This window comes from Pungitius pungitius, chromosome 3, assembly GCF_949316345.1.
Source record: "Pungitius pungitius chromosome 3, fPunPun2.1, whole genome shotgun sequence".
Classification (NCBI taxonomy): domain Eukaryota; kingdom Metazoa; phylum Chordata; class Actinopteri; order Perciformes; family Gasterosteidae; genus Pungitius; species Pungitius pungitius.
In genome coordinates, this window is record NC_084902.1 from 22077703 (window position 1) to 22103903 (window position 26201).

The window sequence follows — 26201 nt, forward strand, 5'->3', positions numbered from 1 at the left end:
TGGCAGTTCGTTCCATAGTTTGAAGCTGCAACAGAAAATGCTCCGTCCCCTCTGAGCTTCAACCTCATTTTTGGAACCCTCAGGAGCAGCTGGTCAGCTGACCTGAGAGATTGGCTGGGTGTGTAGGGGGTGCAAAAGTTCAGAAAGGTACGTGGGGCAAGATCGTTTAGAGATTTAAAAGCAAATAAAATAATTTTAAAATAAATTCTGAAATGCACCGTTGGAGTGAAACTAAAATCGGTGAAATGTGCCCAAACTTCCTTGTGCCAGTTAAAAGGCGTGCAGCTGCATTTTGCACCAGTTAAAGACGTGCAATGGAGGACCCACTGATTCCCATATAAAGTGCGTTGCAGTAATCCAGCGGAGTGGTCACGAAGGCGTGGATTACTCTTTCAAAGTGCTGTCTGTAGAAAACGTTTTATTTTTACCAGCTGCCATAACTGGAAGAAGCTTGCTTTCACCACAGCTTTGACCTGGCTGTCAAACTTAAGATCCACATCCACTTTTATCCCTAGATCGCTTACAATAGGTTTGGCATACTGTGCGAAGGAACCCAGGTCGACTGAGGGGGTCACAGAGGTGCAACTGAAGACCATCACTTCAGTCCTTTTTTCATTAAACTTCAAAAAGTTTAGAGCCATCCAGGTTTTGACATCCTCTAAACCAGGGGTCTCAAACTCAAAAGACCTGGGGGCCGCTGGAGGCAGTATCTGGGTGAGGCTGGGCCGCATCAGATATTCCACAAAAACATCCAAACTTCTCAAATGTCATTACTAACAGTTATTTCACTTCAATGGGTTCTTCTGAACATGAACTGTTCTGTAGATTGGGGGGGGGGGGGTAATGCGTCCCCAGTCACAGGCAGACACAGCTGTGGCGGCTGCTACTATACACGCTTCTCTGTTCAAAGCACGAGGATCTGAGTCGGGATGAGCTGTGGATCTGTGCGTTGCTACGGGGTTGCTACAATATAAAACTTGCGGGCCGCACCAACATTCAACTTTCATATCAAGGTGAGGCCCACAAAATATCGTCCCGAGGGCCGCAATTGGCCCACGGGCCGCGAGTTTGAGACCCCTGCTCTAAACAGGGGTCTCAAACTGACCAAGGCCATGGTCTAAACAGTAGACAGTAACAGTGGCTTAAGGGAGTATGACTCAGCCTTTTTAAGGGGTACATAGATCTGGCTGTCATCAGCATAACAATGGAATTAAAATGCTGTACTTCCTGAGAATGGAACCAAGTGTGACCAAGGTTGATACAGAATGTCCGATGAGACAGGTAGGACCTGAACCATTCCAGTGCCGAGCCCCTGATGCCCACACAATGCTCCTAGCAATCAGGATATCATGGTCCACTGTATTAAATGCCGCAGTTAAGTCAAGAGCACAAGGATTACACAGTGACCAGTGAGTCAGTAGCTAAGACGTTAAAATCTCCTAAAAGCGCTGATTCTGTGCTGTGCAATGTTTTAAAACCAGATTGGAAAATTTCAAGAACATTTTGTTCATTTAAAAAGTCTAGACCTACTCATCCTAAAGTTCTGGCTTGAGATATGATCCTCACAGCTATCATGAGCTTGTCTCTTAAAATAGTGTCCCGAGGATGAACTCCACCTCGTCTGTGGATAGGAGGCCACACAATGGACAAGTGCAAGGCTTTTGTCAAGGTGGGAGGAGGGGGGTTGATTGTTGATCCTTTTGGGATGTCCAAGGCCCTGACCGTGCCGGCCATGTCTATAAGTGCTCTCCTGCCTTACTTGGTGTTAGTCCACCAGATGCAACCTTAGATGTGTGGAAAACCCTGGCCTAACTCACCTGCAGCAGAGCTGATATATGGGGCCTCAGAACGGGAGCCTGATTGGGTACAGATCCTGCTGAGCCCCAGCAAGGCGTTCGGGCGTTCTACTTGGTCTCTGGACTGATCCGCTGGTGGACATGTGTCAAACTCGGAGTGTGAAAACTGTTTTTTTGTGTGTGTGTGTGTGTGTGTGTGTGTGTGTGTGTGTGTGTGTGTGTGTGTGTGTGTGTTACACGGTGTGCATTCAACAAATCCCGTAAAAACAGTTTGGGTGGCAAAACCTTTTATTATTGAATGTTCCAGTATATATGTAAACAGAGAAAACTGCTAGTATAGCCAACACCAATACTATGTCGCTACCTTTACAGGTAGGTTACAGTTTGTTCAGTGTGATTAATCTGTATATTACATTACATTATATGTCATTTAGCTGACGCTTTTATCCAAAGCGACTTACAATAAGTATAGTAAGTACAATATATATATATTTTCGGTCATGTATTCTTTTGTGTTTGTTATACAGTTAAGAGACAGTTTCTGTTTTATTTCAGTTTAAGTAAAATCAATGTAACCCAAATACGATCATTGTATCAGTTTTTTGTTCTCTGCAGAATTGAGGATTTACCATGAGGCACATGAACCGCAATCCTTTTTGTGTCTGTTATTATGTACAGGTTTCAACCTGACCAGCTCATTGTTATAGCTTATCATTTTATGAAGAAGACATCTCACAGTGGTTTCATATGCATTTGTATAATACACAGACTCAAATACTCATACTCATACTAAATGGATGTCACCTACAATATTGATTTGGGCTATGTATTAAAAAAGAAGAACAACAAACAACGTAAATTGTATTGTGTGGAGGTGGGACATCAATGATTCCTTGTGGGGAGGAATGAAGCAAATTATCTACAAATAGTCAGGTGAGTAAAACCGCCCCTGTAAAGCGTTTGCTTCTTTTTTGATGTGAATGTACCATTACTTCCACCGGAGTCAGCACAGCTGTAGGGGTTTAAGCTAAACATGGCCATTTAAAGGAGAGGGTCGAAGTACAAACTCTAAAATACTTATGGAAATTAAATAATTTTGTTAATTGATGTAAACAACAAAAGTTATTCATTGCAATCACTTGGTGTTGTTTCACCATAGATGTTTTTAAAGATGAATCTTGTGTAGCCCCACCCTTTGCTGCCCTCTAGTGGACTCTTCGCGAACTTGTTCTGTTTATCTGCTGGATGGACGCTGTGCATATTTGGATCATTCACAGACGTGGACGAATCGTAGGTTTCCCCATGACTCGAAGTTCACCTGTGTTCTCCTGGAGGACAGAGACTCCCGGCCTGGACTTCCTGCTGGCTCTCTACCAGAACGACGTCCTGCACACAGGTCACCTGCTCATTGACAAGTGAAATGGGTTTCCTGGGTATAAAAAGAGCCTCCCTTGAATGGTGATGAGTACCATGAGTGTTGGGCCAAGATCCAAACAGATGTTTTAAATGTTTTAAATCCACAGTGTTTTAACCCTTTAAACACCCAACACATTACAACTGGATCAGGTTTTACGATCATTTATATTTTACTATTGACCGATGCATTTATTTGTCTCTGTCTCTTCTATATCTACCTGTTGCCATGGTGAATGATGCTCCACTTTCTCATTGACAAGGCCATGGTTTAACTCACTGTGAATAAACTGATCAAAGGTTAATCTCAGTTCAGGGTAAGGCTCAGTTATCTAAACCAGCTTGTTGAAACACTCCATGAGTCCGATTTATTTAAGTGTCCTTTGAGAAACCGACTTTCCTAAAACAAGCCTGGCCTTAAAGGCTACATATATAATCCAGAGGAAACCTGCGGCTTCAACACAAAGTAGAACTTCCTGTGATATGTCAGTGTGAGGAAATAACATGTGGTTGTGTCAGTAAATGTATCAGAGGGAGGAGGAGTCACCTGAAGAAAGGGTTGCTGAGGTCCAGGACGTTTACGGACCTGAAGCCTGATTGGTCCACTATGGCGGTGATGTTGATGTCATAACTCTGCCTGCGGTGTGGAAAAGGTGCATGATCATTCGCCTATGAATGTTCCACACAGGTCATAGAACTGACGTTGAGGGAGAGGGACGGGGGTCATTATTGACTGACTGATCGGCTCTGGAGGAAACAGCAGGATATGCCTCATGTCTCATGCCCCACTTTGGGGGCTCTCGAGAAAACCTTGTGAAGCTCAGCTGCACCTGTTGTTGGCGGTCAGCAAGACCCTCCCGGACAGGGTTTGTCCCAGCTTGGCGAAGAGTGGTGTCTGAAGCAAACATCTGACCTGATACCAGCGGGTCAGAGGCTCCGTGGGGGCTGTGGAGAGCCACACCGTGGACCTGCATGGGGCGGTTAAAAACATTACAGCATCACACAAACGCCTAGAGCAGGGGCCCGCCCGGAGGATCCAGCTCAGCACGCCGGATGACTTTGCTAGTGTGAGAATTACAGAAAGACATCGTTTCTCTAAAAGTCGCTGCTGTTTCTAATCCGTCCACTGGGGGGGTTGCACTGCACCAGTAAACGGAGTACCAGGTGCCCCTTTTCGATGACGGCATCACTACGGGCAGCAACCTCGTCGAACGGACCATCCACAACCCTTCCCTATCGACGGGATCATCTTAAACGCCCCCCCCCCTCCCACACACACACTCTGAGTGAGTGTTATGTGAAATTAGTGTATACTGTCACTGTAAGCTAAAATAATTGATCAAGGCAAAATAATCTGTTAATCATCTCTTACTTGGATCCTGCGTAAGCCACATCAAACCAGAAAGCAAGTCCATGGACCAGACCAGACTGCATCAGAGTGAACACAAAGGGAATCTCCATCCTGGAGGAAACAAGCAGAGCTTAGTTTCAATAGTTATTTAAACATGTGCACATCATGCATCAACAGGTTGCATCAGTCATACCTATCATTCCATAATATTTCTCTGGACTCTGCCCTTTAAACACAGTATCACTTAATTTTCTCTCAACATTTTGCTGATAACTAAGCACATGTATTTGAGTTGTTAGTGGACTTAGTTGACGTAATAGGATTGGGATCAATCTGGTTTCTGGATCTCACCTTTGTAAATCTTCTTCTTTAGCCTCCATGAAGTTGATGCAGTGCTTGATGGACCTGGCCATCAGGATCTGAACATCAAAGGAGTCCTGGAAGATAATAAAAAATAATTTTTATTACAAATGTATAAAAACTGTTTCTTTGTTAATTTTCCTCCTCACATCCCCTTTTATGCATTTAGTGTCTCCACAGACTTTGAGCTCTAATACACTGATGGGTGACCCCACAAACCACTATCGGCTGCCTGAAGAACTCGTCCACTGTGGCACTGTGAAGAGCACTCAGGTTTACTCCGTAGAAGCTCCTCTGCTGCCTGAGGAAAGAAGAGCCGTTGATACTGGAGCAGATTCCGTCACTCAACTATTTCTTGGGCAGACAAGCCAAACAAGCAGAAATATGGCGACACCGGTTTGTGTGATGGAAGGATGTATTTAGGATGGCAACTCAGGTCACTTTCTCCTGTTGGGGTGCTGGAGGTATTTGATGTCAAAATAAATATCACCAAAAAGATTTATATGTCCTTAAAATATCTCCACAGATTTACAGGATTAAGGGATCTGATATGTAAGCACAGATTTAGAGAGCAAACTGTTCATGTCCCCTTCTATCCACAGCCTCCTTCTTTCAGTCACTACCTGAAGCCAACGAGCATAGGGTTGTAAAGTGGATGGACTGGTAAAGCCAGAGCTTTGGGACAATGATTGACCCCCGCTCCAAAGGGTCTAATCTAGTGTTTTCTGGCAGAGTACCAGAACGAATGGTGACGATTAGTGTGTTTTCCGTTGCTTTGATTTGCGTTGTATCCTCATCAATTAACAATCGTCCCCAGTGACACGTTACCAATCAGTGGCTAATGGACAAATGGACCAATGGAGAAATGCCAGTGGCGGGACTTTTAAACAGGAAGACAGGAGACAGAAGCGGGAAGAGGACGTATTAGTATTTCTGCCCCTGTCTCCTATTGGCTCATTGTGTCACTGCTCTGCCCCAAATAGAACCTGGATTTAGTTAGTTTTAGTTATTAGTTCCTAGGGCTCTTAGCTTTTACCTTTCACCTCTGTGGCTTTGTTGGCAACATCATTTATTTTACCTCGGCCGCTGACATATAGTCTATTTGATCCTAAACAGACAATCATTTACTAATTGAATATCATGCTGTATTGAAGACTTGAAACTAGAGATTGAGACCATAAAGTAATTTTCTCAAAGTGAAAATGGCCGACAGCACTGACATAAGTACTGGCGAATATAACACCGTTCATATTAGATGTGTAGAGCTGTGAACGGTGTTAAAATTAAATGAACCAATAAGTCAATATCTTTCTCATGCAATCACTCAAATGTTGCTAATCGTTTATCTTCATTCCTCAACGCTGACTGAGCCTGACTTTCGCACGTAGTGGAGGAGCAGTGAAGGGCACAGACCATGGCAGCGCATGCACAAACACACACACACACACACACACACACACACACATACACACATACACACATGCTGGTATGCTTGCATGCAAATGAGCACAAACAAACTGTACTGTAATGTTTGCTCAGACTTTTAGGAAAACAATAAATAAACTGGAATCAGAAAATGCACACAATAACAAAATACTGCCACTGCTGTCTTTATTGACCTTTTAAATATCTTAAAACTGATGGTGAGAACAGAAAAAAACCGTCCGTTTCTTAGCCTCTTTCATGTGATTTAGAATCAGGGATCCCACCTGGCTCGTGATAATTGGATCTCTAAGCAGTAGTCCATGCAGTGTTTCATTATCACATACTGCACATTGCAATTAAATGTCCATCACACATGGTGTCTTGAGGAGGAATAAGATGTGATCACATCTGCCCACTGGGCAGCCGTCCCTGATAGGCAGAGCACTGTGAAAGCTCACAGTGACAGGAAGTAACAAACAGGAGCACCACTGCATAATGGTGTGCATATTGTGATTATGTTGGTTTCATAATCATTGGAAGCAAAAACCAGGAAGGCAAATAAAATATCCAGGTCAACACTATTGGCCATTTTGGTGACCCGTCACAGAATACAATTCTTTAAAACATTTTATTTTACTGACAGAAAAATGATATTAAAAATGATATTTATGGCACCAAATAGCAGCTTTAGTCCCAACTTACAGTCCCATAGAAGCTAATGCAGGTTGATTAGTATGAGTCAGGACTGGACTGAACCCAAGCATACAACACCCAAACAGGATTCATGGCTGAGTGAGGAACACGTGTGTCTCTTGTGAGAGAAAAAGGGAGCCAGTGTGTTTGTGTCCTCATGCATGGATTTATGCCTGTACATGCATGTGTGTGTGTGTGTGTGTGTGTGTGTGTGTGTGTGTGTGTGTGTGTGTGTGTGTGTGTGTGTGTGTGTGTGTGTGTGTGTGTGTGTGTGTGTGTGTGTGTGTGTGAGACCAGAAACTAGCTCGTCCGTAGTGTTCGAAATAAAGCTGGTCATCACTGAAGGGAGCCAGATGAATATCACCATAGGAGGGAAACATCAGACCTACTCAGAGCGACAGTCGGAGAGACAAAGAGAGACGAAGAGAGGGAGACAAAGGTAGAGAGACACACATAAAGGGTAAAAAAGATGTGAGATAAACAGTGAGTGCCATACAGTAAACACACACAGAACTAAAGTCAGAGACAAAAGCAGATACTAGAAGGTAAATGGCTGGAGGAACCCCATTTCCAGGGGGGGGTTGATGAGCTTTTCCAGGTCAAGGGAGGATATTATGAACCTAAGTGCCTCGTCAATGCCAACACCAAGTCACGTTCACCACAAATCACCACAAATGGGAATCCACTAACCAGCGGCCAAACATGACAGTCCTTCAGATTGGGACCTATATTGGGCCCTCATACCTGAGATCAGTACAAAAATGAAAATCCCATAGATTTGTTATCGTGTAAGTATTAGCTGTAGTCCTACCATTTGGTTTAAGCCATTTCCTGGCATGCAAGAAGCTCTCCATGAGCTTCAGATTGAGCAGCATGTACCCCATTGGCTCAGAGACAATAATGTCCACCATGTCGGGACAGCTGACCTCCTCCAGCTTCCCCTCTAGGACCCGGATATGCTCAGACGGACAGTTATTCTGGACCAGGATCTGCACAGGACAAGGAAACAGGTGCACTGTAAAAGCGCACGGCACCACGAAGGATACATCGGACCATGCTGTGTGGAGACTCATCCTTCTGATAAGGGAATGTCCATCTATTTTCTATCCCATCAGGCCTGCCTACAGCAATGAACCCCAATGTTACCACTAAAAGCGGCCAGTTGTTCATTCTTTGTAACACTTACACATGATTAGATGTGTAGGCACGCATTGTTTTTTGGACTCCATCACATGTAAGATGGCAAGTACATGTTTAATATAAATGGAAAGCAGGTCAAATCCCCACATATCGGTCTATGACCAGTACTGTGTGCAGCAGCATCTCCCTGTTGCAGCCCCTATCCTTGCGCACATCAGGCCAGATGTTGCTCCAACCCATTAACTCCCCAGTATGCCACGCTCTGCATGTGATGTATGTACTCTGTGTGCGAATGTGCTGTTGAGCGCATTGCTGCGGTTTCATTTTAGGCACCAACTAGGCCAAAACACACATAACGTTGCTCTCCAAAATCTGCGTGGGAGTCAAAGTGTATTTTCTGCAAAGAAAAGGAACAGTTTCAAAGCTTGTCTGCGTTAGTGTGGGCCATCTATAAGCGGACATTAGGATGACAAAAGGGTCAAATGGGATAACCTTTGTATACTCGGCCATAGGGCTGGACTCAACAGCGTACACTCTTGTGGCTCCCGCCTGGACAGCAAAGAAAGACAGAATACCAGACCCACAGCTCACATCCAGAACCACCTAGACAGGAAGAGGAAAGCAGAGCTGGTCAGGCCGGTTACAAACTAAATGCAGATTCACTCCAGTGAAGTTCAGTAAAATTGCTTTTTCTTGTTGGTTTACGATGGAAATATGATGTCATAGATATGCTCCAACATACTACTCAGGTCCCTGAGACCATTAGTCCCACAACCATTTATTTTCCGCATTTACTTATGTTGTAGGAAGCATTGAACTGTAGAAAGGTAATAATGGTGCCAGATCTTATTTCTGAAGTTCTGGCAATCAAAATCAAAATGAATGAGACCAAAAAAAACAAGTTAGCATCTAACACTATCTAGCTTCGGTGCATCAAGGTGCATCTGTACTTCATGTTAAACGTAATTTGAAATGTTATTTTTTACCTAGAGTCAAAAAGCATTGTTTGTAATCTACTAGAATGAACATAGACTTTTAGAGTCTTTTTTAACTCAACCAGATACTGAGCAAAGTCATCTTGGAGAACTGTCCCTCAAAGCACCAAGACCCTTGATTATAAATAACTTTAGGTCTCTTTATAATCCTGATGTGTGAGTAATAATTCACCTCAAACAGCAGTCATGCATTTAGAAATTAAGCTGCATGTAGCGATGGAAAGTTAAGGTGGTCTTTTTACCATGGGCTTTTACAAAGATACGTTTTCACCTTGTTTCTGAAGTCCCTCTCGTTGAGCAGCATGAATCTCTGGTAGGTGGTGATCCTGGGCGAGTCCTGCAGCAGGTTCTGATGCTGGGACAGACAGCTGTGGAACTAAACGCCCACGACAACCAACAATGCAGAGATCTTTTTCAACCGTATCCATTCATCCCCACACCTGCAAGGTCACAACTAGACTGAGCGGCCCACCTGGTATCCCTGTGCAGGGCCATCCTCAGTCTGCCGGAGTCTTGTTTGGCCTCCCTCTGCATCCTTGTTTCCTCTCTCGGCTCCTTTCCCTGTCTTAGCGTCATCGCCTCTCTTCAACAACCGCTTGAAGCTCTTCATATCTGGAGCGTCAGAGTGGACAGGAAGTTGTGAATGTTTCTACTCCCGTCACACATTAACTTAATATCATAAGCATGTATATACAAACCAGTTGTAGTTTTGAACTGCAGCAAGAGACTTTGGTTGCCGACGGTGACCATGAAGGACTGTCCTCCGACCTGGCAGCAGTCCATCTCCTTGGATACAGTTAACCGGAAGACTAACGCTCTGTTGACTGAGAGGGAGTTGGTTTAAAACACACAGAAACATGATATTTGAGAAACTTCTGTATTTAAATGTGAAAAGTAGAACCAAAGAATGCTGTTCATATATGTTTTGTTTAATAAGTAGTACTTATACAACAACTTTTTAAGATGAATTCGTTGTATAACAATTTGCTGAAATCTAATAATCCAACAGTATGATATCAATAAGGATTAAAACGTTTTATATAATAGGTTTTGTTATTAATACTGTGTGTGCGCGCTCACCATCCTGCACAGTGAGCTGCTGAGCTTCCTCTCCAGGGCTGAGGAGCAGAGTGAGCACTTGCTCTGCTCCTCTCTCTCTGCACACACTGAGCAGCTGCTGCGTGCTCACTTCCTTCTGGACCTGCACCTCCTTCTGGATCTGCACCTTCTCCACAGAACGACACATCGGACAATATTACCCGACTGGGTGATTTTGGCTCCCAATGGTTTATATATGTAAGACATTATCTTTCCTGGTTTACCGTAAATACAGTGTAGGAGGACAGCCTGAGCACATAACTTCACCCACATTCGGACCAATTGTTCTCTCCCATCTTTGTTCATTTTTGTCTCAAAACCATAAAAGCACACAATTCAGTCTCTTGTGATGTCATTGAGCCGATACCCAAATGAGCTTTATTCTTTGTATTGTTCTTTTAGACATAAAAATGCCCTCAGGACATTCTGCTGGGTGCTCATCTTTCCCAAGTCACTGTCCATGGAGCAGGTCCATACTTCATACTGCATGACATCACCCATTGAATCATTAACATTTTTTCAGTTTGGGAGAGATTTGTTCATGTTGACTGATATATTCTAGTTTGTTTTAGAGTAAACAATTGGAATTACATAAATGCAGCGTTTTAAAATGATTGCAGTGTGTAATTTGTTAAGTCAAAATAATCTTCAATACCACTACGTAAGTACATACATGCTGCCCTTAGCTTAGCACGGTTTAATTTTCGCATTTCCTGATTGTTCGGGAATTCTTAACCAGATCAATCAACATTAAACCAGAACAGAATTATTTTTACACCTGGTTAACGTATAAGTGCACAAGTCAGGAGTCAGCAATGAGAGAGGAGCTTCATCAGTTACATTCTGAACTCTAAACCTGGTTTACCTCCTTGAAATACATCAGTATCCATGGGTGTGCCTCCTGCAGCCTCCACTGTTACCTCTTCTGGTGTCTCCATGTGTTCCTCCTCCTCCTCCTTCAGAGTGAAGACCCTCACAGAGAAAGCCAACAACTCCTCGCTCTTCTTCTCCATTCTTCAATGTGATCGTAAGCTGCTCCTGAGGAAGAAGGAGGAGGAGAGGGCTGAGGGGGTTATAGAAAAGGGGAGGAGAGAGGGAGGAAGAACTAGAGGGAGAGAAGTGGAGAAGAGAAGTTAGTATGGAGATGGAATCCTTTGACGTTTGAGTCTTACTGGAACCAACAGGTACTGTTGTTATATTACTACTTGTGGTTCCTAGAGTTTTAAAAAGTTGGATGGGGGCCAGAGCCTTCAGTTATCAAGCTCCTCTTTTGTGGGACCAGCTTCCACTTTCAGTCTGGGGGGCAGACTCGGTCAGTTCATTTAAGATAAAGCTTAAAACGTTCCTCTTTGATATTGCTTATAGTTAGGGCTGGCTCAGGTTAGCCTGGACCAGCCCTTAGTTAAGCTGCTCTAGGCTTAGACTGCCGGGGGACTTCTTAGGACACACCGAGCCCCTCTTTCACTCTCACACTCTTACTCTCTCCTCCCACAATCATCCATGTTTTATTAATGTACATCACTAATTAAGCTTCTTTCAGGGAGTTTTTTGTGCTTTCTCGCCTAGCAGGTCTCCGTGGATCATAGTTTTGTGCGGACCCCGGTTCTGACTCCTGGCATGGCTCTGCTGACACCTGCTGCTGCCATCATCATTACTTTAAATATGATTCATATTACTATCATCATAAACCAACATCTTTCTGCTCTCCCTCCCCACAGAAGCCTCTGTGGATGGTGGTTCTATCTGATGGTGGTTGTCCCTGCAGTGGTCCTGCCGTACACCTGTTCTGCTACTTGCAATTACTTGTATCATTTCAGTTAGAGGAATTTAATGTATTGTACATCTTTTACATTGTTGATTCTGTACACATGACATCCATTGCAGTCTGTCCATCCCGGGAGAGGGATCCCTCCTCTGACGTTCTCCCTAAGGTTTCTTCCCTTTTTTCCCCATTGAAGGGTTTTTTCATATTTTGGGGAGTTTTTCCAGTGCCGATGTGAGGGTTTCAGGACAGAGGATGTTGCATGTGTACAAACTGTAAAGCCCTCTGAGGCAAATTTGCAATTTGCAATTTTGGGCTATACAAAATAAAATGAATTGAATTGAATATTACACTTTGATTGGTTTCTTTAGTTACTGTGACACATCAAACAAAAGCATCTACTTTACAACTGTATTATTACAGTCATACTTTTTGATTAATCCAGAGGTAGAAACATCTCCATCACCAATCCATCCAATAGATATTTCAGCCCAAGATGTCAACCACCAAGTGGTGAAAGAGGAAAAGTAATTATTAAACTGAAGCCACTGAAGTTGCTTGTTAAAATGAAGTGTGTAGATTCTGTGATTTTGTTCTTTTCATATGCCTTCTGATTCAATGGCTTGTAACCTGCTTTCAAAAAACATTATTATGGACCTTATAAAATGTAACTGTGTCACATGATTCTAAATGGACCATAATTTACTACATGAACATCATGCTGTATTGAAGAAACCTTGAAACTAAAGACTGAGACCATACACTCTTGTTTACAATAAATCAAGATAGAAGTAGAGGCCTTTTCTCATAGAATTCTATAGGAACAGAGTAATCGCCTTCTTGTGGTCAGTAAAGAGAATGCAGCTTTAACACATGCAGACTTGCAGAATACGGTAAGACTCTAAAGAAACTCTACCACAGTGAAATGACTCCCCATCTCCACCACGGTGCAAGAGGAGGAATAGTTTTCCACTTCATAGCAAACACTTTTTTTTAAGACACATAAATACTTCTAAATTCATTGACTGACCTCTTTTCAATTTTACGAAAAAGTGGCATCAGGACAGCTGAAAGCTTATACAGCTTCTGACGCAGACTAAAAACACACCTCTACCGACTATACCTGGACTAGTTAGCACAGACACCAGGAACAGTGAGTCCTGATTATGTTCCCTGTTCCTGGTGTCCGGTTCTTTTGTGCAGGGTGAAGACTAAGCACAACAGGGGGCATCCACTGCTGTTTCATTCCAAAATCATGGGACAACCTGAGAACAGTTTTACATAAATTGTCTTTTACATTGTGACAAAATGACTTTGTTTAAGTCTGTAGTACATCAACATTTAGTGAGAGTAAAATATAAGAGAAGGTCGTTGCATTAGTGACACCCTGTGGCTGTAGGCATACAGCTCAGCAGTGTGTCATGTGACATGTGCTGGCAGTCCACAGGCACGCCCACTAATGATGCCTTCAGGCTCCATGGGAAACACATGATTATTACAGGTAATGCTGGCCTTTGTTTGGAGAAAGTATTTAACCGTATGATGAAGCAAAGTTCAGAGTTCATTAGTTCAGAAAGGCAAACAGGGTTCATGTAGAGATGAATATATGAAACACACAGAACAAATCCACAGATCACCATGGAGGTCATGTTTCAAATGAAAAGGACATATTTGTCCTCTTGTTTCCATACAGGTGGTTTTAGTGAGGTGTGGTAGTGTTTGCAGTACAATGGGACTATTTGAATAATATGCAACTCACTTAGTAAACCTTGAACACATCACGCCTCTCGGGTGGAGAGTGTGGCTAGGAACAGGCCAAAGGAAAGCCTTTTAATAGAAATACAGCTCTTTAATCTCTACATTATATAACAATATTATTCTACTTTGTCTGAGTGGGAGGGACTTATTAGGACCACTGGGAACACCAATGTGAGAGCAGTGAAAAGAATACCAGGGGTTGTTGCACCTGAGTTTACAAACAGCAGAGTGTGCTGCTGCTGCTTCTCTAGCAGAGGTAAGCAGAGCATAATGTCACAACGTCTTGATATTATTTGTATGGTTTTAATGCTGTGGTGCAGCTCAAAGTCAGTTAGACAAAGATCCAGACAACAGCCTAAAGGATCCTTACTGATACTAATATACGAAACGCAGGTCCCTGAATAAGTTCTTAAAAAAGAGCTTAAAACAATTCTAAGGAAACAAGCCATGTCAACCATTTCTGGGTTTAACATTTTAAACACCTTTGACCCTCATTCTGCATCCATCAACATGATTAACAGTAAACAGAAGTCTTAATTTGACGTTTCTTCATCACCGGAACCAGCTGAGTGAGGCTGACATTACCATGGAATATTAAAAAACTCACTACATTGCTCTTTTGCATTTATCTTGTAGTACAAGCTAAATAACAACATCCATGTTCCTGAAATCAAATGTAGGGATTGTCATTGAAAACAATATCTAAATGAAAGTGTTATGTGTTAACCAAAACACAGGATACATAATGTTGCACGTTTTAACAGTCTGCATGATACACAATGATTTATTAGGTACACCTTGCTAGTAAAAGGTTGGACTTACTTCATGGCGTACTTTCAACAAGGTGTTGAAACATTCCTCAGAGATATTGGTCCATGTAAACATGATAGTATTATCCAGGTGCTGCAGATTTTCATCCATGTGATGATGATTTACTGGCCACTTTATTCGGTACACCTGTTCAATTGCTTGTTAACACAAATTATATATATATATATATATATATAACCAAACTTTTGTAAGAGTGGCATGCCTTTTCTCATTTTATGTCACGGGGTACTTTGTCAAAACACAATGTCAAAGACAAACCGAAAGGAAACAGGCGAACCAGAGTAACCAGTTTTGCAGTTATTCAAAAACTGCTAATGTGAAGGAACCACAAAGAGCCGTGTGCAGTTGGATCTTTGTTTAATGCTGAATGAGTGGAGACAGTCGGGCTCCTCACAGTGCTTCAACATCTCAGCAGCTGCAGTGAAGAGCCTCCACAAAAAGAGCTTCACACAAACGACGTGGACCAGAAGCCTGCACGAGTAAGAACTACAGAGAATGTCAAGATTACATCATACAGGAAATGGTACACTACTTCACCCTTTGTTGGACAGTGTTTATGGAGAATTGCAGAGAAGCTAGTGGAAATATCCGATACATTTATTACCAAACACCCCACAGCTGTGTGCTCTCACTGAAGTATCAAAAACACATGTTAGTTACAAACGTGAAGCGAAAAGGGTGAGCGCATCCACACTGGTGGAGTCTGAGTAGCAGGACGGTTAGCACAGCTGTCAGAGGAGGAAAAGACACACAAACACAAAACGCAGCGCTTCACTCTAGTCTCACACAATAACAGCCAGTGTCGAAGGTCAGCCCTGATTGTTGTTTACAGAGAGCATATCAAAGGTTGGTGTCGTTGAAGCCCTCACATTAAAATGGCCGCTTTGTGAGTGTGAGGAAAGGGAAATGTCAGTTAGCTTCAGCAGCTAGCTAAACTACAAGCAGAGCCCAGCCAGGCACAAGTCCCTCCTCTCTGTGATGAAGGGTGGTCTGTACAATGAGAGGAAGCTTTGACCACATGCCCACCACTCAACAGCTGCAGGTGAAGCTGTCACACAGTGATGGAGCAGATGGGGGGCGGGGGGGGGGGGGGGGGGGGTGGCACAGCATCCACGTGACCTCCCAAGAGGAGGCAAAAGCTGGCGGTCGCTCTTCAGCTTCTACAGCTGACTGAAGTTATGATATCTACACGTAGTGACCAATTCAAAAATGCTTTCCCTCGGTCAAAGTCAACATGAGGACGGACACGACGAGTCAGAGTGATGCTGCATTCATATCGCGTGGGAATAACCGACATCCAAGTTACTGGAGCGATTCCTACAGACTTTATTGCCTCTGACATATCACAAACACTAACTTGGTCATGGTACCTTCAGGTTTTTTTACTCAACATATCACCACAGACCAAACATCCAGCTGAGTCTCGTCATCATACTACGAACAAAACACGAGGATACACAAATTCCTACATTTTATCACTATTATTTCCTCCAGCTGCGTCTCTCATACACAAACTCGAAATATGACATTCATGTGATCAGTGTTTTGCCCGGGAAGAAGCTCTTATCTCCCATCATTCCCTTAGGACATGAATGCAGCACTGGACACAGGTTATGTCCCTCCGCCTCATGAAATGCTCGGGAGTCTCTCCGAAGTCCCCAAACCTTCAAAAGCCCCGAGAGCGCGCCGAGCTCTCCGCCAATACTGCTGCTCACTGCTCCGCTTCGGGCGTGAAGTCGGGGCGGCGCGTCTGAACAATCTTCTGCCGCAGGGGGCGGGGCTTGTCGTCCTGGTCGCTGTCATCGGGGGCAGAGCTGTCGCCGCGCTCGTCGTCGCAGACGTGGATGACCACGCTGGGGGTGGTGGGGGTGGCAGTTTGGAGCTCGTACTTGTCCCCTGGAATCACACAAAGATGAAGTTCAGGAGGGGGGTGGGGGGACACTAGGTCACTGAGAATGACGTTGTGATGTCAGAATGGTTCTTAGTGATGACACACATTAACTTACATTTCTGTCTTTTATTATTCTGTTTTTGCGGCTCAAAGGTATCATTTTTTACGGAATAACGCCTGAAAGCAAGATAGTTTTGCGCATCATTCACTCGTCATGAGAAATACATGTAGGAATGCATATGATGCCCGTAAACTTGCCATTAATGAATCAATGGTGAGACGTTGGAGACGGCAATGTGATTAACTAATTTTTCCGCCGTGTGGACAACTGTGGCTTATAGACCAGTGCGGCTTATACACTCACCGGCCACTTTATTAGGTACACCTGTCCAACTGCTCGTTAACACTTAATTTCTAAGCAGCCAATCACATGGCGGCAACTCAGTGCATTTAGGCATGTAGACATTGTCAAGACAATCTCCTGCAGTTCAAACAGAGCATCAGTATGGGGAAGAAAGGTGATTTGAGTGACTTTGAACGTGGCATGATTGTTGGTGCCAGAAGGGCTGGTCTGAGTATTTCAGAAACTGCTAATCTACTGGGATTTTCACGCACAACCATCTCTAGGGTTTACAGAGAATGGTCCGAAAAAGAAAAAACATCCAGTGAGCGGCAGTTCTGTGGGCGGAAATGCCTTGTTGATGCCAGAGGTCAGAGGAGAATGGCCAGACTGGTTCGAGCTGATAGAAGGGCAACAGTGACTCAAATAACCACCCGTTACAACCAAGGTGGGCATAAGAGCATCTCTGAACGCACAGTACGTCGAACTTTGAGGCAGATGGGCTACAGCAGCAGAAGACCACACCGGGTGCCACTCCTTTCAGCTAAGAACAGGAAACTGAGGCTACAATTTGCACAAGCTCATCGAAATTGGACAATAGAAGATTGGAAAAACGTTGCCTGGTCTGATGAGTCTCGATTTCTGCTGCGACATTCGGATGGTAGGGTCAGAATTTGGCGTCTACAACATGAAAGCATGGATCCATCCTGCCTTGTATCAACGGTTCCGGCTGGTGGTGGTGGTGTCATGGTGTGGGGAATATTTTCTTGGCACTCTTTGGGCCCCTTGGTACCAATTGAGCATGGTTGCAACGCCACAGCCTACCTGAGTATTGTTGCTGACCATGTCCATCCCTTTATGACCACAATGTACCCAACTTCTGATGGCTACTTTCAGCAGGATAAAGCGCCATGTCATAAAGCTGGAATCATCTCAGACTGGTTTCTTGAACATGACAATGAGTTCGCTGTACTCAAATGGCCTCCACAATCACCAGATCTCAATCCAATAGAGCATCTTTGGGATGTGGTGGAACGGGAGATTCGCATCATGGATGTGCAGCCGACAAATCTGTGGCAACTGTGTGATGCCATCATGTCAATATGGACCAAACTCCCTGAGGAATGCTTCCAGCACCTTGTTGAATCTATGCCACGAAGAATTGAGGCAGTTCTGAAGGCAAAAGGGGGTCCAACCCGTTACTAGCATGGGGTACCTAATAAAGTGGCCGGTGAGTGTATATATATGCACATTTTTTTGTTCTAAATTTAGGTGGTGCGACTTACACTGGGTATTCAATAACTATGTGAGAGTGGGTCCTGATAAGCAGCAATGCACACACTCACAAACACACACTAGCTGGAGTTTGTGATGCGTGTACTACTTTACTGAGGAGACCGTGTGCACTGTGCTGATGGATTGATTTTGTATCATCATTAGAAAAGTGAAGTGATCCTTCAATCACGCTCTGGTCGAGACGCTGACTCCTCCCACCGCTCTTTCATGAACCCTGTGATGGCATGAGGTGGTGTACCTGGTCCGAGCTTAGAGATGGCACACAGCAGGTCGTAGTTAACAACCGGCGTGGCGTCCAGAGACTGGGACCATCCGACGGGAGGGGAGGCGGGGGGCGAGATCAAGAACTGTTTGTCTGGCTTGGGCGGCTCCAGGCGAGGACTCCCTATATGGACGGACTGAACACACAAGACAGTTGGACTAAAAATGCATTTTGGCTCACAAATATGTAGACATAAAAAGGCATTACGACACCGTATATAATAGGCAGTGTAGTATATATTGATAGTATAGTTATTGTACTTGTTTGTTGGAATAAAACATCTCAATTGGTCTGATTTAATGTGACATGTTCCTTAGCCTTTTCCTGCAGCACCGCTATCAGCAGCTAAAATCATCAACAATAGCTGAGAGGAACTAGAAGCGTGTGAAAACCCCACTTCATAAAAAAGTCTTTCTGAAATCAAACCAAAAAAAGGGGGATTTAAAAAATTGTGTAAAAATAAATGCAGGAGGAAAAAACATTGCATGGTTTTGTAATATCGAAGTAATTATTGAAGTAATTTCACTTCATCGTTAACTGAACTCAAAGGTCCCCGACAACTTGGAGCTCTTCATACTAAAGGATTTGTGGGTCTAAATAAATTCTGTAGGCATCCTACCAATGCAGCCTGTGGACAAAGATCCCAAAAAACCTACCTGGGCGAAATAAAGTCTCATCTCTTTGCCGCTAAAGTCCGTCTTGTGGAGTCGGAGTCGGGCTTCGGCTGCAGCCAAAGCATCGCTGAAACTGATCCGCACTCGCCGGAAAGACTTGAAGTACTGGAACTGCACCTCTGGGTCAAATGACCGGAACAAGGCCTCAAAAGTGACCTGGAAAGAGACGGAGGAGGAAGTCAGGCTTTTTACTTGTGTGAAAGTAGTGAGCAGTGTGAGTCAGAGGCATCCATTAATACGGTTATGAGGCTGGAAGTATAAAAACACCGCCCCCCTCCTGTGTACCCTGACTGGGTCTGACTGAGGGGGAGCCTTGTTTTTAGATAACCAATCAGAGTGACAGGAGGAGATAACAATGAACCGGGGAGCAGAGCAGAGAACTCGGCTCTTCTCAGAAGCAGACCACCAGCTGAGCTGCTGCGGCGCCAGCAGACAGGGTGGGGTTCCCCACAAAAGGACTACGTCTGCAGCTAACTGCTGCTTCCTCTTCACCGCGGCCAATGTTACAACCAGTCATGTCTCATAAGGATAAGTATATCTATATATAGATACAGACGTGCCTAACCAAGACTGAAAAATGGTGACTGGTATTGAATCTAAGATCCTAAAATCAAATCTTTGGAAATTAACAGCTTTTGACTAGTCAACCAGTGGCTGCGAGTCATGAAGTCAGAGGAGTCTCTTGTTATCACATCAAACCCGCCCGCATGTGGTTCTCTGTGAAACTCACTCAATCCTCCGCGTTAGAAATTCAGACAGCCCAGATAACCCAGATGACCTCACTACAAAATCACAATGGCTATTTTGTGAGCTGCACAGCCACAGAAGATTGTCCAGAGAGCCCACATCTACAAACATGAATGCATAGATAGATTCATCAGTAGCCATAAGCTGACACTCTTGTTCACACTGCCGGGATTTCAGAGATAATATGACTGTGATATGTCACAGTGCCTTGGATCCAGAAGTATTCAGAACACCGAGGACGCTAGTCGGACTGCTCTCTTACCTGGGCCTCAGGACGGTTGAACACTTCTTGGTTGGTCACCGAGGCGACCAGGCAGAAGCGGTTACACTTGGTAGTCTTGATGTGCATGCTGGGGGATCCGGGCATCCAAAACCTTTTTGAACGGATACCGGAGGTCAGGGCGCCACGCGGCGATGATAATGAAGAGGAAGGGGGAAATCGGGGAGACCGGTGGAGCGTTGCCTTCCCCAGGGTGGCAGATGATGGGGAGGTGATAGATGCTCCTTAAACAGGAAGCTGGTCCGTTTCCTTCAGCACCCCTGTCTTCTTTGGGGGTGGTGAAGCCGTAGCTTCTCTTCTTCCGTCTTCACACCGAACAGGTCCAGTACGTCGGCGATACTCTGCAGTAAACACGCGGCCTCCTAACCGGTCCAAGGTTATCTGGTTTGGATCTGTTCTTCTTCAGCGCTCAATCCCAGTACCACGCAGACCTCGCTTCAACTCAGCTCTGCAGCAGCTGCTCACTGAAGGAATCTTCCACCGTTTTTGGGTGTGGAGCAGGAGATGTCAATGGCCCTCTTCTCAGCTTGCTCTCTTATGTCTCTCTCTCTTCTACTGCTGCTCCATTGCCACTTAAATGAGTGTGTGCCAGCCGATGACGCATTACACACAAACCCCTCCCTCTTCTCAACCTGCTCTCATTCATTCGTTTATTCACCAACAGCCAATTGCCTGTGGAGGAAGGAGGAACGGCTTCTTTCTGTTTTTTCTGCTTGGACCTCAAACAACAGATACTAGCCAATGCTGACTAATCAAACAGAAAAGAGGGCTCTGTGTGCGTGTGCGGCAAGACACTGGAAAATAATGACATCACCGCTGAGCAAACTGTCATTAATTGGCTGTTGCATTTGTACTTCTTTGTGGAATGGAAAACGTGACAAAGAGTCACACAGCTCTTGATTTCACACACATACCAAAGACGCATCAGCTGACTCTTCAGTGCAGAACCCATGTCAGTCTTGGTATGGAGGAAGCTGAGGGTGGGGTGTGGGGTGGGGACGAGGCCAGCTGGCAGACAAAGAGGGAGAGAGAATATAGAAAGGATGGATAGGAATAGAAAAAGAAAAAAAGAAACGATTGGAAGGAAGGAGACATGCAGGGCAGAAAGAATGCAGGATGGAGGGATGAAACGCAAGAGGTGGTGTAGAGGTGGTGCTCATGGAAAGTATGCCGTTTGATAACATACTTTATGAGGTATTAATAGCAGAGCGCTTCAAGTGGAAGGGAAGTGTGTGATTTTCTGTGTGCGTGTGCATGTGCGTGTGTGTAAGCAGCCGGCAGTTGGAAAAACAAGAGCAGGCTGTGCAGCCCGCTCGCCAACATTTGCACTTTGTGCAAGTACTTAAACACTCCTGGGTTGGGAAGAAGACCTTCAAACGTCAACAGGAGCCTGTCCAGGCCCTGCTTGTAGACCACCGAATGCTTATTGTGGATTTTTGTCGCACACCTGTTTCACCCCAGCGGCAGCAATTTGGGCTCCAAACCGAGCAAGAACAAGATTATAGTTAACGAATGTATGAATGCTTCACACGGTTAAAAACATGAGTCTTTGCTTGCATCCAGCATGGAAGTCATAAATGCCCCTTGCCTTTCTATTGAGAGAGACGCAATTGTTAGTTTACCTTTTCATTGCAGATTTTAGGCCCGGTGGTTGGGGACCTCTGCTCTAGAGTGCTTAGCAGCAACAACACATGCGTTGGGTTTTGTTGCGAAGGGGTTTTCTTTTGGGTCACCAACAACCTGCTGCCGTATGTCAATATTACGGTGGCCGAGAAGGTTCAGACAAATACAAAAGCAACAACACAACCGCAAACGCCACAACGCAACACGAACGCCACAACACAAAATACAAAAGCCACATCACAACCGCAAACGCCACAACGCAACACGAACGCCACAACACAAAATACAAAAGCCACATCACAACCGCAAATGCCACAACACAACACGAACGCCGCAACACGAAAATACAAAAGCCACATCACAACAGTTAAAGTAATCTTTTAATAAACGTATGTTCTTTTATTTATTTCTTTATACGTAGCAGTGATGTAGTGCTCACTTATACAATCATAATCGCTGCATTGGATATGGGATGCATTTTGAACATTTTCAGCAATATGTTTGTGAATGTGTGACGGATCAGGTGACCGAGGCAGACAACATGTGCCGCTGTCGGGGCAAAACAAACACGCACGCGTAGCCAAACCAGTAGGTTCAAAAACCAGTCGGCACGTAACAACGGAGCTGGAGGATGCCAGATCGTTTAAGAAGTAAGTGAAACATGATTCCTTACTTTAACTGTAGCCGCAAGGAATCATGTTTCACTTACTTCTTAAACGATCTGGCATCCTCCAGCTCTGTTCCTCCAAAATACGCTCGCTCCCGTGGGCGTTCCTCCAAAATACGCTCGCTCCCGTGGGCAGCTACTTCCGTTTTCGCTTTCGTGTTGTGTTGCGCCGTTCGTGTTGCGTTGCGGCGTTCGTGTTGCGTTGTGGCATTTGCGGTTGTGATGTGGCTTTTGTATTTTCGTGTTGCGGCGTTCGTGTTGTGTTGTGGCGTTTGCGGTTGTGTTGTTGCTTTTGTATTTGTCTGAACCTTCTCGGCCACCGTACAATATAGTAGGAATAATAAAGAATAGTATTACATTATAAGAAATGGAACGTTGTTCACAATGTATAATCTTGTCATTTTCAATTACTACAATTATTCGTTTTTTTCATTGGAATAAAGTAGGGCCGTCAACATAAACGCATTAATCTATGTAATTAACGCAACTTTGTTTACTTCTGGTCTTGGACCGGAAATAAACCGGTTTTCACATCATCAGTTCATTGATATAAATACTTTGTTAATAAGATTGCTTGCACTCAAATGTTCTTGTTTATATGAAGTGTAATGATGAGCATCACATCACACACCAAATTTTACAAATTGAGGCAACCATTAACCAAATGTTGGTCTCTCCATGTTTTGATTTTTGTATAAATATATGAATATATAAAGAGGTGAATATCATTTCTTCACTTTAAAAATATGATGTGAATTTAGAATTGAGAAAAGACACTGCAAGTTAACAATACAAGTTGCTGAAATAAAAAATGAAGCTCCTGTATATTCCTCAATTATTAATTGTTGTGTGTGTTTCTACACAGTGTGTACAATGTACAACATTGTGTACAATGGAGTTCTGTGGCACAAGCAAGTCTTTCATAATAGGAAAATATGTCAATTCCTTGTGTATCTTGACTTTTTTTCAGATTTATTGACAAGAAGAACACAATTACCGGTCTTATCCTAAAGCAACTTGAAGATGTTCACTCTTGAATAACACTGTTTCTGTCCAACATTTTAAGGATGTTGATTAGGCTGCAATGGCGATCTACGTTTTGGAATACAAGGGAGAGGAGGGAACAGATGCACGTACAGTGCTGCAAGACCTGAGAGTGGCAAAGGGCTGCACAGCACTGTCTGGCCTAATCTACATTTTGAACTTGATCCCAACGACCTGCGATACACTTTCAAGTTTCTTCAGATGGGATTAGATTCGGAACAAGCTCTCCACCAAGGTGCAGGTCCTCAAAAACAAACTGCAAGAGCAAATTAGCACTAATGCTTCCAGGGAATAGTAAAGATTTAAGTGAATTTCAGTAAATTAAATTGTAGTCATTTGACTTAAATATTTATTGCATTAACACAAAACATACCACTATAATATGCATTTGTGTTAGGTAAACACTGAAGAGCAAGCCGTAAATCTAACATAATGTGGTTGTGGTTATACAATGTAGGAATATCATGTCCATTTAAAGTAAGATAGTTAAGCAAGATTTACTTCATGTATTGGTTTTCCTATTTAAACAACACAGTTTGAGCAACCGGTTGACAAAACAGTTAAGCAAATCCAACATGTGTTTTCTTAGGAGTATGGTAATCCATCAATCTATTCTCTGTATTGCCTTTGTTAGGTGAGATGCAGCGTGATATGATATTGGCATATCGCCGTGCTGTTCTTTGCTGATTCAAACCGCGACTCCTGATCCGTTATCCAAAACCGTGAGGTTTGTGATCCGTTACACCCTTAATCGTCACACCCCTAATCGTAATCCATCAGACATCACGTCCAGTCTGTACGTGATGTCTGAGGCTCCCTGAGAGTAAGTGTTATTGCATGGTCAAATGATCCATGTGTGTGTGTGTCGGATGGAAAAAAAGTGTTGAGCTTCCCAACAGTGAAGCCGATGCGCTCATGTAAGTGATGTTTGTTGATGTTAAACATTACCGTGTGTGTGTGTGTGTGTGTGGGGAGGTGCTAATCATCTGCAGACCTCGCCCGCTGTGGCTGCTATGTAAGCATGTGCACAGCCCTGCATTTTTTCCATCCCTATGTTTTTGTTTCATCTTCCCATTTTTTCCATTCCCTCAGTAGACAGAGAGATCGGCAACACACACACACACACACAGGTGTGCACATGCATGGTGCACACAGCGCTGTGGTAATAGGCAGCTGCTACATTTTTATTGCATCTTGCTGGTGTGTTGGACACCAAGGTGAAAGTCATTTGGTCCGACTAAGAACTTCCATTGGAAGGCTGATGCTGAGCTAGCAGGGAGGGAATTGATTCACCAAATTAAAATGCAGCGGTCCATCTCAAGCAGCACTTTGCCTCACCAGGTAGAAGAAATAATCCAAGAAGAATCGTTCAGGATGGGCAGTGGTCGCTACACTAGCGGCCAGGCATCAGCTCATATATTGTCTAACACTAAAATTATATGATTAGAGAGATCACACAATTATTGTAGCTTATTTACTATTTAAATACCGTCTTTGCTTAAAAGGAAGTTTAACAGGTTGTGCTTATCTCTGTAACCTCTACTTTACACTGCTGTGATGCTGCCTGGTCCCTGTGAGGGATTCACCACTTCATTAGCTTCATGCATTTAGCCTGCAGCACAGAGAAAGGGTCGTGTTAAAAGGAATACATCATAACTGTTGACACTTTTTGGAGTGAGGCCCAAACTACAGCCATTAAAGAAAGCCTTTGCGTGTGAGCAATAAATATCAAATAATATTGTTGTAAGCTTTAAAATATACATCTGAATGGATGTGCTGACATGTATTGCAACCTTGAAGGAAGTAAATATTCAACACATTGTTTTCAAGCATTATTAACAGATAGGTGGATTCTCATCAATTAAAAACTGAATCATGTGTCACTTTGGACCAAGTCCTCTTGGCACTGTTTGTCTTTTTCCAGGGTTTAAGACAAGGAACATTCAAACACTCTTTGTACTTTTAGGTGGATTCCAGTTCCCTCGGGTCAAATTCAAATGACCAATACTTACACCCTCCCTCATCTCTGAACAGTTCTGTGTTCTTTCCCGTGACAAATTCCTTTTTGCGGTGCAGACGGAACGTTTCCTTGTGCATTTAACAGAGGTCCACCTCGTCACAGGGCAAACAATGCCTATCTGGTCGTTCAGATCAATAAAGTTCATACAAGTGGTAGTGATGAAGCAGTAGACCTATCAAATTTTCCTATGTATTGAACTTTCACTAAGCCCCACCCAGCACCAGGTGCCTAAACCGAGCCTGAAGCAATGCTTAAAAAAGAAAGAAATCACAAAACATTTTACTTTTTGACTTCAAACTATGAGAAATATATTAACTCAAATGCGCTCTCTACACGGACAGAACTGCCGTGCGCAATTAGGAGTGCGGGCCACCCCTCCAATATAATGGTAGGGAAACACTGACTTAAACAAATATAGATAGAAGGTTTATGGCTAGCTAGCCTATCATTTCTATAGCTAAAGTAGCTATCGTTACTTACTACCAGGATAGAGTCATTAGTTGTGTAAAAAAGAGAATCTGCGTTGCGTTTCAGTCCGCTAGGTACCAGTCATATAGACACCGCAGTTTTTGGTACGCAACCATACGCAGCAGTAGTACTCTGAGTTGGCATGGAGCCTACAAATTATTCTAGGGAAAACCAAATAGTGATACAAGAGAAAAGCAGACATCATGAGACTGGAATGTTGTATCAGGATGAAAACGGGTCCTAAAAGGTAAAAGATGAAGTCCACTG

General features: G+C 43.7%; 2 protein-coding genes across 5 annotated transcripts in view; both read right to left on the bottom strand.

Annotated features, from left to right (window-relative positions):
• Positions 1–2074: 2074 nt before the first annotated feature.
• On the bottom strand, positions 2075–11740 carry LOC119209555 (histone-arginine methyltransferase CARM1-like). Of its 3 annotated transcripts, none has more exons than XM_037458976.2 (14): positions 11192–11740; positions 10254–10398; positions 9872–9997; positions 9646–9785; positions 9445–9549; positions 8671–8781; positions 7850–8027; positions 7333–7423; positions 5140–5221; positions 4912–4997; positions 4582–4671; positions 4040–4177; positions 3757–3846; positions 2075–3488 (listed from the first exon to the last, which is right to left on the bottom strand). In XM_037458976.2, the coding sequence occupies exons 1-14, from the start codon at positions 11282–11284 to the stop codon at positions 3386–3388; spliced, it is 1578 nt and encodes a 525-aa protein (XP_037314873.2). In that variant the 5' UTR covers positions 11285–11740; the 3' UTR covers positions 2075–3385. The 3 variants fall into 3 exon arrangements, with proteins under 3 accessions (XP_037314873.2, XP_037314878.2, XP_037314866.2); XM_037458981.2 differs by having other exon boundaries at positions 2075–3182; positions 10254–10401; XM_037458969.2 differs by having other exon boundaries at positions 10254–10401.
• A 3222-nt stretch (positions 11741–14962) lies between these two features.
• LOC119209576 (calcipressin-1-like) overlaps positions 14963–26201 on the bottom strand; it is a 13182-nt gene continuing 1943 nt past the window's right edge. The window contains exons 1-4 of one of the 2 annotated variants that reach the window (XM_037458997.2): positions 20095–21000; positions 19068–19241; positions 18388–18547; positions 14963–16518 (exon numbers count right to left, since the gene is read on the bottom strand). In XM_037458997.2, coding sequence (XP_037314894.1) covers positions 16334–16518; positions 18388–18547; positions 19068–19241; positions 20095–20199 — 624 coding nt within the window. In that variant the 5' untranslated portion in view covers positions 20200–21000 and the 3' untranslated portion in view covers positions 14963–16333. Of the gene's footprint in view, positions 16519–18387; positions 18548–19067; positions 19242–20094; positions 21001–26201 lie in introns of those variants that run through there. The other variant, XM_037458989.2, reaches the window with a different exon arrangement.